We start from the raw sequence: 12,483 nt of genomic DNA on the forward strand, positions 1-12,483 counted from the left end.
TTAAACGCCGCAGTGGGGCGGGGCTAAGGGCGGAGTCAAGAAGGCGCCAACCACACGAGGGCTCCTCCCCCTCTTGAGCCCCGCCCCCCGACAGCGTGGATCTTCCTTCGGCGGTGCGGGAGGCCTCAGCCTAAGGCCCCGCTCCCGTCCCGGGTGGGCCCCACCCGGGCGGACGCCACGCCCCCGGCCAGCCTCGCGGGCCGCTGACCTAGTATGGACACAGCACTGGGAGGAGAGGCGTGCAGGGTGACGCCTGGAAGCCGGCAGGAGAGTCCCGGGCCCCACCCCCACCGGCCGCCCCCCTTTTGAGGGGATGCACCTGCCGCGGCTGGGGCTAAGGCACGGTGATTGCGCAGCTGCTGTGCCGCCCAGAGCTAAAAATATTTCCCAGCAGAGAGGGGAGTAAGGAGGCTCCCCAGGAGAATCAATTTATTGGGGAGTGGGTGCAGGAGGGGCTGGGGAGCCCGAGGACAGGATGGGAGCAGTGTCCTTAGTCACGCTGAACACTGGGTGCTCGAGGCTGATGGGAAATGGGGGTTCCAAGAAAAGGGTTAGAGATCTAACTCCAGCACCCCACCCTCTGGACGAGGAGCTGGAGCTGGCCCAAGCGACTGCAAACAGACTCAGGGGCAGGTTTGGGTCTGGTCTAGAGGCTCAGATCTTCTCATCTGGGGCCGGCATGCGCTGGCGGTTTGGCTCCACGCCCCAGATCTCCCTGGCGTACTGGGCAATGGTGCGGTCACTGGAGAACTTGCCAGAGGTAGCTATGTTCCGGATCACCATCCGCGTCCATTCTCTTGGGTTCTAGAGGCCACAAGGAAGTTCTGGGTTTGCTCTGCAGGTGGGATCCCCACCTTCCACCTCATCCCAACCAGGGCCACCAAAGCCCTGCCAACCCCTGGCCCAGGACCCCTCACCTTGTACAGGGCACTGACTCTCTCCTGGCATTTAATGTACTCTTCATAATCCGCAAAGACTTTAAACCTGGAGGGGAATGGAGAAGTGGGGAAGTCTCCTGGGGTCGAGGGCCAAGCCTATCCTGTCCTATTGGAGTCCTGGGGACCTAGACAGTCATGCTACTTCCAAAGGAATGTGGCCGCAACTGCCCCAAAGCCCTGTCCAGCCTCTTCACCGATCCTGAGCCCTATTCAGCCCCACACCCCACGTGTGCGGGTCCCTGGCCCGCCAGCTCACCGGTCATGGTGCATGAGCATGTTGACAATGTCCTTGAATAGGTCAGGCTGTTTGGGGGAGAAGAAGCCACTGCTCAGTTGGTCAATGACGTGCCGAAGCTCAGGAATCCGGTCATAATACTCCTGGGCATTGTACCTGTGGGGGAAGAGCCATAGTTGGCACTGCAGAAAAGGGTTCCTGGCTCCTCCCCCAGCAAATATCCAGGAAGTTCCAAGCCCCAGAGTGAAAACTCAGGTCCAGCCTGCTACTGTCCTCCCTAAAGCTGTGGCACTTGCTCCAGAAGTCCTTCCACTCTTCTTCCCACACACCACCACTGTCTCCCAGCAGGTCTGTTTCCTCCATAAATGGCTTTTCTTCCCCACCATCCTGAGTCCATCCCTGGCCTCACTTTCAGGCTCCAGGAGGAGCCAACAGGTACATCCTGAGGAACATCCTTAAACTCAAACTGTCCAGCCACACTCATCACTGTCCTGGCACCAAATTTCCTCCCCTGGGGTAGGAACTACTTCCTACCCAATGACTTCCTGGGGTAGCACAATCACTCCCCAAGCCACCCAGATTCAAATCTCTCCAGACCAGTTTCATCTCCTTCCCTCCCCTCTTCCAACCAGAAACCATGGCCTCCTCCTCAACAGTGTCCCTAACCCCCGTCCCCAGCACTGGCCTTCTGTAGGGGACTCCCCCTGCCATCTGGTGCCAGCCCCACACTGTCCCCCCAACTGGACATTCCTTTCTCCAGTGGCGCCTCCATCCTGCAGCCAAAAGTGTCTGTTTGGAGTCTAGTTCTGCACTTTGCTCAAAACATTTCACATTTCCCTCTTGTCCAAAGGACCAAGTCTGAACTTTCTAGTCAAGCCCCACAGGAGAGATTCTTCTTAATATTTAGTGCCCGCTCTTGTAAGCTGAGTGTAAACTGGTACCAACTTTCTCGGAAACAATTTGACAATGTCTATCAGGAGCTTTAAGAACACATACTTTTTTGACTCAGAAATATCCCCTTCTAATAATTATCTTGGGCTTCCCCAGTGACTCAGCAGTTAAGAATCTGTGTGCAATGAGGGAGACACAGGAGACAATGGTTTGATCCTTGAGTCGGGAAGGTCCCTGGAGAAGGCCATGGCAACTCACTCTAGTATGCTTGCCTAGAGAACTCCATGGACAGAGGAACTTGGCAGGCTACAGTCTATAAGGTCACAAGAGTCGGATGTGACTGAAGCAACTTAGCACATAGCAAGCACAATAATTATCTTAAGGAAATAATCAGAGATGTGGACATCAGTGTAAAAGATTGGTCATCAAAGGGACATTTATACTAACAAATGAGGAAAATCAACCTTCATGTCCAACCATATGGAATTAGTTAAATAAGTATGGTATATCCATAGGATGGAATGCTATACAAACATTTAAAATATTTGAAAGACTATGACATAGAAAATGCTTCACCAATGTTAAGATAACAGGATTCAATATTGTACATACATTGTTTCCAACTTTTAAAAACTACATAGGGACTTCCCTGGTGATCCAGTGGTTGACTCCATGCTCCCAATGCAGGGGACACTGGTTCTACCCCTGGTCAGGGAACTAAGATCCCACATGTAGCACGGTGCAGCCAAAAAATTAAATTTTTTAAAAACCATATATATATATATACACACACACACACATAAATACACGAAGAAAAAGAAAACTGTGACTTTAAATCTGGGGGATGAGATTATGAACAACAGTTGTTTTCTTCTCTGTAGCTTTGTATTTTTCTAATTAATGAGCATGGACTGCTTCTATGCTAAGAAAAAAAAAATCATATTTTAAAGTAAAATGAAAAATGTAATGTCAGGAAGATCATCTCTGAAGATCTGCATTTGTGACCACAAGCCCAGGTATAACTACTATACTCATGTTTCCCTTTTTGCCATGGCTGCCAGGGAGCTGAGAATTTCATTTTACTCTCAATTCCAGAAATGATATTATTAATTTGGGTGGGTATTATTTTCTCTCCCTTTTCCTTCAGCTCTGTGTTACTTCTGTCTTTTCTCATTTCATTCATCTTATTTGTTATGCCATCTCAAAAGTTTTCTAGACTTGTGATGGCCATAACTAAGACCTTGTACTGGGACTTCCCTGGTGGTCCAGAGGTTAAGAATCCACCCTGCAATGGCGGTTTGATCCCTGGTTGGGGAATTAAGATCCCACAAGCCTCAGAGCAAGCAAGCCCTCGAAACACAACTAGAGAGTCTAGAGAGTTCGTGCGCTACAACAAAAAATCCCACATGACATGACGCAACCAAGATCCCACATGCTGCAACTAAGACCCAAGGCAGCCAAATAAATTTAAAAAAAGACCTTGCGCATCCCGGACCAGCCTTGCCAGTTGTGCCTCTCACTCCCAGCTCTACCCTCCAGCAGTCCCACCTTGGTGCCTCCTGCCCATGGACTATGAACTCTGCAGCCCATACCCTCTCTGGTCAAGCCTTTCCACGTCCTCCACCCGCATGCCAAAGATGAAGAAGTTCTCCTCTCCTGCCTCTTCTGCCATCTCCACGTTGGCCCCATCCATGGTGCCAATGGTCAGAGCCCCGTTGAGCATGAACTTCATGTTGCCAGTGCCTGAGGCTTCAGTGCCCGCAGTAGAGATCTGCTCGGAGAGGTCAGCGGCCGGGATCACTGCGGAGTGACAGCAGGGGACATGCTCAGCTCCAGGAAGATCCCCCATGTCAGCTGGAGGCTCTGAAGTTAGTCTGGTCCCAGGCCTGGCCAGATTCAGAGTCCCCTCCCTCCAGCCCTCCAGTCTTCACCAACTGTCTCCTTCTCACTGACCTCTCCCCACCTCTTGTTGATTCTTGAACATCTGGAATCTAACCTGGACTCCTCCCACCCCACCCCCCAGCTCCACTGTGTGATTTGAAGGGCACTACTGAGGCCCCTCTCCCCTATAATTTCATCCCATATTGCATGACATTCCACCACTAAGGGAACATCCTCATGATTTGAGTATTGTCCTCTCCAGATTCTTCTTTAAAGTACCAGTACCCCAGGAAGAGGAGATTAATATCTCTTCCAGGGACTGAACTCATCAGAGCTTCCCTAGGGTCCCCACTGGCGGCACCCTACCTTTCTCGGCCAGCGAGACCCGGTAGTTCTCCAGGAAGATCACGCGGAGGCGGTCTCCCACCACTGGGTCATGGTTGACCACATCCCCAATGGCCGTGATGAGTTTGATGATCATCTTGGCCATATGGTACCCAGGGGCGGCCTATGGGGGCACAATTTGGGGTCAGCTCCACGGCCTGGCCTCCTACCCCCATCCTGCAACCCAACCAAGCTGACCTCAACCTGGATATCAAAGGACCACAGCCATGATCTGGGCTCGGCCTCTCACCTTCCCTCCAATCATCACAGTCCGAGGCACAAAAAACTTATTGGGTTCCTTCTTGATACCTATGGAGAAACAGAGGGATCCAGTGAGTGGGCTAGGTTTTCTCTCTGGGCTGTAGCACCTGATGGCATCCAGCCAGCCAGGACTGGGCTAGGCGATAGTAGGCCTGACTTGGGCTGGGTTGGTGACCTCATTTCTGTCATGTCCCCCCTCTCTGAGCCTCGGTTTGCCCATCTGTGAAATGGGATAATTCCATGTCCCAAGAGTTGCCCTGAGTCCAAAGGAGATGTTGATGGAGAAGTATGTGGTACGCTGGGAGGTACACAGAGGCAGGAACAGGAGCCAGAAGGAAGCCTGCCACTTACGGTTGTACAGTGTGATGACATGGAGGCAGTTGAGGAGCTGGCGTTTATATTCGTGAATCCGCTTCACCTGGATATCGAAGAGCGAGTTGGGGTTGATGTGGACTTTGTATTCCTTCTCCAGGTACGCAGAGAACTTTAACTTGTTTTCCTGAAGGCAGGAGAGGGGGAAGAGCTCACCAATAGGCCTCAGCCTCAGGAAATCCTACAGTCTCATTTCCTTCCCAGGAAGGTGAGGATAGAAGGCCCCCTTGCCACCTTCATCCATTCCTGCATCAGGACAGACATTGCTAAACAACGTCAGCACTCTTTCAGTGAGGTCAGATGATGCCTTCCCACCATGGACTGATTCCAGGCAACTTCTACCATGGCCTGAGGTTGCAGGAGAGATGGGCTCCATGGGCCATTCCTGACCTGGACATCCGGCCCCTCCAGCACTCTCCACTCTGGCCCCAGCACAGGTGTCTGTCCCAGGTTGCAGCGCTGCTCCTCACCTGCTTCACTTTGGCCACATCCCGGATAAAGGATTCATCGTCCACGTAGGAGAGCAGTTTGCGCAGCTGATCCAGGTCCGCGATGTATTCCTCTCCGATGCGCTGTAGGGAGATGGCGCTCAGTTAGGCCCATGGCCTCCCCCGTCCTCCTTCACAAAGGGGTCCTTTTCCAGGTCAAACAAGCACAGTCCACTGCAGACAGTGCCTTCTTCTGCAGCCTCCCAGCTGGGGGGCAGGGCATGTACACACATCTTTCCTTCCTTCCTGACCTTGAGTTCGGATGGCTGACACCCATCTAACCCCCACAGACCCTCATCCTGGCCTTTTCCTCTGACAGGCAGTAACTTCGAGGGCCTGCAATCTCTGCCCCTTTCTGGTCTTACTTAAGATGCGACCTGCTGATAACCCTCCATTAGGCTGTGAACTTCCTTAGGCTGACCTTCACAGCCAGGGCCTCCATTAGCTCACATAGAAAGATGGTTTCCCTCCTCCAGACACATGCAAGGCTTGGGAATGCAGCGCAGGGTGGATTTCAGCCCTCACCTGGGTGCCCTACAGTGAACCACACACACAGCCACACCCGGCTGCTGCCTGCAGAGACTGTGTTGACCCCTACTGGCCATACATGACTTCTCACCTCAGCAATGACTTCTGCCAGCCCAGGGTTGCACATAACCAACCAGCGCCGAGGGGTGATCCCATTGGTCTTATTCTGGAATTTATGAGGCTCCAACTCGTAGAAGTCCTTGAAGCTACAGGATAGGGTGGGAAGATCATCAAACACCCCTGTGGAATGAGGATCTTCTCCCTGGGGCCCCTACCCTGATTTCTTGTTGAAAGGGTCATGGAGGTGAAGGGGGATGCTGTGTGTAAGAGTGGACATCCCAGAATGGAACTGGACAGGATAGCAAGCTTATGACCCTTGTAAGACCCGTGCTACTGTGGAAGGGGTCAGCAGAGGGCGGCTCTGAGTGGCCAGTACCGGGAAGTGGGCGGGGCCCAGCGGGAGGGGCGGGGCACAGTGGGAGGGGAGGGGCCCAGCTGGAGGGGCGGAGTCTGGGGAGCGGGTCTCACATGGTCTTCTTGAGGATCTCCGAGTGGATGCGAGCCACGCCATTGACGGCATGAGACCCGGCAATGCACAGGTGTGCCATGTTGATGCGCTTCACCGCGCCCTCCTCCACCAGCGACATGCGCCGCAGTCTGTCTACATCCCCTGGGAATGCGGCCGCCACCCGCTGTGCCGGGGGAGACCAGAGCTAGGACGGGGACCCAGAACACCGGTCCCCAGCCCCTACCCCCAGATCTCCACCCATAGACTTCACCAGGCCCTCCACGCCCCCACCCTCCACCCCAGGCCTTCTCCACTCACGTTAAGGAAGCGCTGGTTGATCTCATAGATGATCTGGAGGTGCCGCGGCAGCAGGGTCTCTATGAGGTGCACAGGCCAGCGCTCCAGGGCCTCGGGCAGCACCGTGTGGTTGGTGTAGGCACAAGTCTTCACAGTCACTTCCCATGCCTGACAGGTGGGATGGGGAGGCAGGAGCCCCCGGGGCTTAAGCCGGAAGGCTCTCCACACACACTGTGCAGCCAAGAGCCCCAGCCCTGCCACTGCCAGGCCAGGTTCTAGGACACCCGCCTCTGGGCCTCACACCACCGTGTGTTCAGTGGGGGCTCCACCCACATCTATCTCCTCCCCAGAGTGGGAAGGGAGATGGAGAGGGTGAGGCAGGAGTGGGGGAGGGACCCCGAAGCCTACCTTTTCCCACTCCAGTCGCTCCTGGTCCACCAGAATCCTCATCAGCTCAGGGATGGCCAAGGAGGGGTGGGTGTCATTGAGCTGGATGGCCACCTGGTGGGGGGGGAGGTGGAAGGTGGTTGCAGTCAATCTGGGCCCAAGACTATGGTCACTGTCCTTTGCCCCTACTGAGCACCCCCTGCCCAAGGCCCCTTGTGGTTCTCTAGGTGGAGGCCCTCATGGGGGCAGCTGTGGAGCAGGAGGGAGAGGAGAGCAGATTATACTGAGGATTCTCAAGCTGATAACCCTCACACCCACCCCCAGCCTCCACCTCCTCATCTATAAAACGGGCGTTGCAAGCTAAGGCTGGAGGTGGGAGGGAAGACACCACTCACAGGAGGTGTAGAGACCGACCCTCCCTGGGGCCTGGTACCTTATCCGGGAAGGCATCGAAGTTGGTGCGCACAGGGTCGAGGCAGCCAAACTTGGAGGACTTGAAGCGGCGGATGATGTCCTGGAGCGTGGCAGCCACTACGAAGTACTCCTGCTTCAGCCGCAGCTCCTTCCCCTCAAAGAACTGGGGACAGTCGGGAGAGGTGGGGTGGAGTCAAGGTGGTGGGCGTGGTCTAACACTGCTGTGGGCGTGGCCAGGAGAGACTCCCACCCACCCCGAGATTCCTGAGCCCTCAACTGCTCCACCTCAGGGACCCAAGAGTCTTTCTCCGCCAAGAAGCAGCAATGCAGTTGGGTCAGGAGGGAGGACTACAAGGACCAGGAGTATTGTGGGTGTCTCCAGGGAAGAGCTCCTCCAAAGTGCGTCCCCCCCCAGCCCCAGATCCAAGCATCCTCATACTTAAAGAACTGGGGGGAAGCACAGGACACTCAGGGGCCAGCAAAATGCCCTGAGTGTGACTAGGGTACCAGCAGGTGTCACTCCCCCTCCTGCCCTCTCCCGCGCACTCTGGCTTCCTGTCCCCAGCCCAGGGGGTAACATACGTTGTCGTTGGGGTATAGGACCCGAGAGATGTTCTCAGCCAGGTTGCGGTCCAGCACAGCCTGGATGTAGCCACCCACATTGACTAAGGGACAAAAGTTGGAACAGGGTCAGGCTTGGGTCGAGGAGGGGCCACAATGGGAGGGGGCTGCTGACTCCGGCTGAACTCACAGTCCTTGAGGTTGAAGTCATTGGGGGCTTTGGCAGACCACAGGCGCATGGTATTGACGACGTTGTTGCGGTAGCCAGGCACGGGCGTGTCGTAAGGCATGGCCAACACCACCTGTGGGACACCCAGCCTGTGGTTAAGAGGTGGGCATCTGCTGTGTCTAAGAGGCCCTGAGAACTGGAACTGCATGCTTTGTCCCTGTGCTCCGCCAACCCCCAACCCCTGGTTCCAGTCCCAACTCTGGACCACAAGCAACCCTACCAACCTCTCTGGGCCTCAGCCATAAAGAGAGGACATCCTGGTGCCTCCCCACAACCCTGCCGGCCCTCCTTGCTGGGCTGTTGTCAGGATTCCAGGAGGAGGCAGGGATGAGCTCAGAGACCAAGGTGGGCCTCTGTTGGTGGCTGCTCTGCCATGGTGGGGATGCGCTGGCCACCTGGCCTGAGCACAACCTAAAGGACCCTCTGGACTCCTGGAAGGACTGGGGGATCATGGGGCCTGGCTGAGGGGGTCAGAGAGGTCAAGTCCATCCAAAGGTTAACCACGGGGCTAATTAGCAGTGACTAATGCTGGCCCCATCTCCCACAATGAGCAAACATCAATGTGCATGTGTGCTGAATGCTAAGTCTCTGAGTTGTGTCCAACTTTTTGCAACCTTCTGGAGTCCACCAGGCTCCTCTGTCCACGGGATTCTCCAGGCAAGTATACTGGAGTGGGTTGCCATGCCCTCCTCTTGGGGATCCCCCTCTTGGGGATCTTCCCAACCCAGGGATCAAACCCGTTCTCCTGCATTGCAAGCAGTCTTTACCACTGAGCCACTGGAAAAGCCCGCAAACATCAATAATTGCTGCCAATAACTGCCAGCTACCACAGAGAAAAGGGTGCAGCCACACCTCCCTCCCCAGCATTAAGTAGCACCTGACTGGAGCAGAGCAAATGCTGCAGCTCAGAGAGGGGATGGACTGGCCGAAGAGCATACAGCTAGGAGGACGGCCGGAACCCTGCGGGACCTTAGCGTGGGAGAGCAGAACAAACTCCCGGTTCCGAAAGCCTCAAGGTTGCTGTGCAGCCATCTGGAGGCCGGTGAGCTGTAGCCACAGCAGAAGGACTGGTGGCAGAGCTGGGGTTTGGACACCTGGGTTAGCGGTAGGCTCCCACCAACCTGCTCTATGCCCTTGAACATGTCATTTGCCCTTCCTAGGCTTTAGTTTTCTCTCCTGTCCCCCTTTTTGGGCTGTTGGTTTATTTCCCATCAAGCCCCCAGCTCAGACATGCAGGGGAGCTGAGACTGTGATTATTTTGGGTGGAGAGGAGGCAGGTCAGGCGAGGAGCAGTGGTAGAGCAGGGCAGTGTCCCTCCTCCTCCCAGTTCTTCACGTGGTCTGGCTCCCCTGCAACCCTGTCTCCAGCCTTTCTGGGTTCCAGCTGTGTGACCTCAAGTAAGTCACTTAACTCCTCTGTGGCCTCCGTTACCAAATAGCACTCGGTCCCAGTAGCTTCCAGGCTCTTTCTTTGCGTCTCCCTGTTTCCTCCAGAACCTCCATTCCTCCTCCCCCCGCCTCACTAGATCTTCCCCCTGCTCCCTGGCTTCCCACTCACCTGTGTGTCCACCCACTTGGCCCCCTGGCTGGTGTGTTCCACTCGGCCATAGAAGTGCACTGGCAGCGTGAACTCGGGGCGGGCCTTCTCCCAGGGGTTGCCGTAGCGAAGCCAGTCATCAGCCTCCTCCATCTGAACCGAAGGCGGGTCAGGGGAGAAAGGAAGGCAGAGTCAGAGCCAGGCTCACACCACAGCAGGTGGTGGGTAGAGTAGGAGCCCGCAGCCCTGGTGTGCCCTGTACAGGGAGGGCGTGAATGACTGGCTCTGGGGTAGGTGGGCCCCCAGTCTGGTGGAAGATCCACGGGGGCTCGGTGTGTGTATGAGTCAGAGACATTCTATAGCCATGGACCTCCTATCCCAGCAGCTGACAGCTGGCTTGGGGCCAGGGAGAAGGGGCAAGGATGCTCTCCACCCAGGCTGGGGCTGCTTTGGGATCTATGTGCAGATGAACGAACAAATAGCCAACTTCATCATAACCACAAGGTCAGGCCCAAGGTCACTTACCTGCCAACCCCCAGAGATCTTCTGGTTAAAAATCCCAAACTCATAGCGGATCCCGTAGCCATAGGCAGCCAGGCCCAGTGTTGCCATTGAGTCCAGAAAGCAGGCTAGGGGTGTGCACGGAGGTGGATGTCAGAGACCCAACCCAAAGGAACACTTCTGTCCAGTCCCCTGGCACCCCACTCACTTACCTGCCAGCCGGCCCAGGCCCCCATTGCCCAGCCCTGCGTCCTCCTCAATTTCCTCCAGCTCCTCCATGTCCAGGCCCAGCTAAAGGTGGGAGGGTATAACAGAAGTCAGGGCCAAGGGCCAACAGGTCAATCCCCCAATCCTGAAGGCTCGCCCACCCCTACACACCTGGTAGGTGGCCTCGTCACAGGCGTTCTCCAACGCCAGGTTCACCATGGTGTTTTGCAGCGTCCGTCCCATGTAGAATTCCAGAGACAGGTAGTAGATCCTCTGTCCAGAGAAACAGACGGGGAGGGGTAGGGGAAGGAGGGTCAAGGCCGCCCTCCTGACATTCAGCCAGGCCCAGTTGGGCCTGCACCTCTCATACCTCCTGCCCCACTCCTAGGCCCCAGCGGGTTCCAGCCCTGCCTCCAGTTTGCCCGCCTTCTCAGGCTTTGGGACCCAGCAGGTAAGATACTGGTCCCAGCATTTCTTCTGACTTTGGACAAATCACTTTTCTTCTCTGAGCCTCAGTTTCTTCATCTGAAAAATGGGGCCATATCCACCTCAGGGGGCTGAGGTGCTTAGGAGAGCTGGGAACCCCTTCCTTCACCTGCAGTCCTGCCAAGAGCCCATCAGGAAGTCAGGACACAGGGAAGCACCACCAAGTGCTCCCGAAAAGGGGAGACCAGGCCCAGAGACAGAAGTCATTGGCTCAAGGTCACACAATGACTCAGGGCTAGAGTCGGCCATCTCCCTTCCTTGCTGTGCCCAGCTCCCCTTGGCCCTCAAGCCTCAGTCCCAAGAAGGGGGACGGAGAGACTCTAGTATCCAGGATGCTGATGGTGCCCAGTCTCCTGGTTTCCTGGGTCCCCGCCCCACCCCTCCCCCACCCTTGCCCAGCAGTGTTAGGTTGCTGACATTTACCAGTGACCCCAACAGACACTTGATCTCGCCACCCCAGCTGTGCCCCACCCGGCACACCAGCACACCACACACGCGTTAGGTAGAATATCCTTCCACTTAGGATCCAGCCCAGGCTGCAAGGTCTTCCTGCTCACCCCCAGAAGCTTCTCCATTCTCTGACTGAGCGCTGAGCCTTTGCAACCAGCCTACGTGACCCGAGGCCCCTGACCGGCCTCCCTCTCCAGGTTTCTCCCCCTGGGAGAATGGGTCCCAGCACCCATTGCACCTGGCACCCCTGAGTCATCCAACCTCAGGAGCCTGGAGGTACCCTTTCCTTTGCTGCAGAAAGTCCTGACCCCGGGAGGGGCCGGTCAGCTTGGTCCGGATCTCCCAGCCCCCAGGCAGGGCCCCCAGCCCACTCCCCATGGGGGTGCCCCAAGCTGCACCTTGGGGTCCTTCTCATAGTAATGCTGCTGCGTGCGGATCCAGCGGCCCACGAGGTGGTCGCGCACCGTGTAGGCCAGCGCGAAGTAGTAGTCTCGAGGGGTGGCCACATTGCGGTCTTTCACGAGGGTGAAGTGTAGGTGCCGGTTGAAGTTCTTCTTCAGCTCGGTCACATTCTCCACACCGGCCAGGCCACGCACGCTGATCTGCTTTCTCTTCTCCTGGTCTGTCAGGGGCCGGGACATGGCTGCGGGAGGGTGGGCCGGACTGGTTTGTGCAGACGGGCGGCCTGAGCGGTGCCTCCAACCAGGGAGTGGAGATCCCCGGCCGGCTGGTGCTTTAAAGCCTGGCTCCGGGCAGCTTGCCCCACCCCCTCCCTCGATGGGAGGGTCTTGGCCCGGCTCCTCAGGGAGCTATTTTGGGGTGAGCGGAGGAGAGGAGGGGCAGGGCAGGGCCAGGGCCGGCCTGGCTCCCTCGCAGCCCTGCACTGACCCACTTCCTCCAGGCCTCTCGCACACTGGCACTGGGGTCTG

General features: G+C 56.3%; 1 protein-coding gene across 1 annotated transcript; it reads right to left on the reverse strand.

The window, feature by feature from the left end:
• Positions 1-403: 403 nt before the first annotated feature.
• Positions 404-12,276, reverse strand: PYGM (glycogen phosphorylase, muscle associated). Its single transcript, XM_065937637.1, has 20 exons — positions 11,953-12,276; positions 10,790-10,891; positions 10,624-10,702; positions 10,436-10,539; positions 9,932-10,063; positions 8,336-8,447; positions 8,167-8,249; positions 7,604-7,747; positions 7,192-7,284; positions 6,805-6,951; positions 6,507-6,670; positions 6,070-6,184; positions 5,433-5,534; positions 4,942-5,089; positions 4,580-4,638; positions 4,312-4,453; positions 3,657-3,864; positions 1,195-1,329; positions 918-984; positions 404-804 (listed from the first exon to the last, which is right to left on the reverse strand). Exons 1-20 carry the CDS (start codon positions 12,193-12,195, stop codon positions 655-657), a joined length of 2,529 nt encoding a protein of 842 aa, XP_065793709.1. The 5' UTR covers positions 12,196-12,276; the 3' UTR covers positions 404-654.
• Positions 12,277-12,483: the final 207 nt, after the last annotated feature.

The sequence above is a fragment of the Muntiacus reevesi genome, chromosome 5, assembly GCF_963930625.1.
Source record: "Muntiacus reevesi chromosome 5, mMunRee1.1, whole genome shotgun sequence".
In the NCBI taxonomy this organism is placed as follows: Eukaryota; Metazoa; Chordata; class Mammalia; order Artiodactyla; family Cervidae; genus Muntiacus; species Muntiacus reevesi.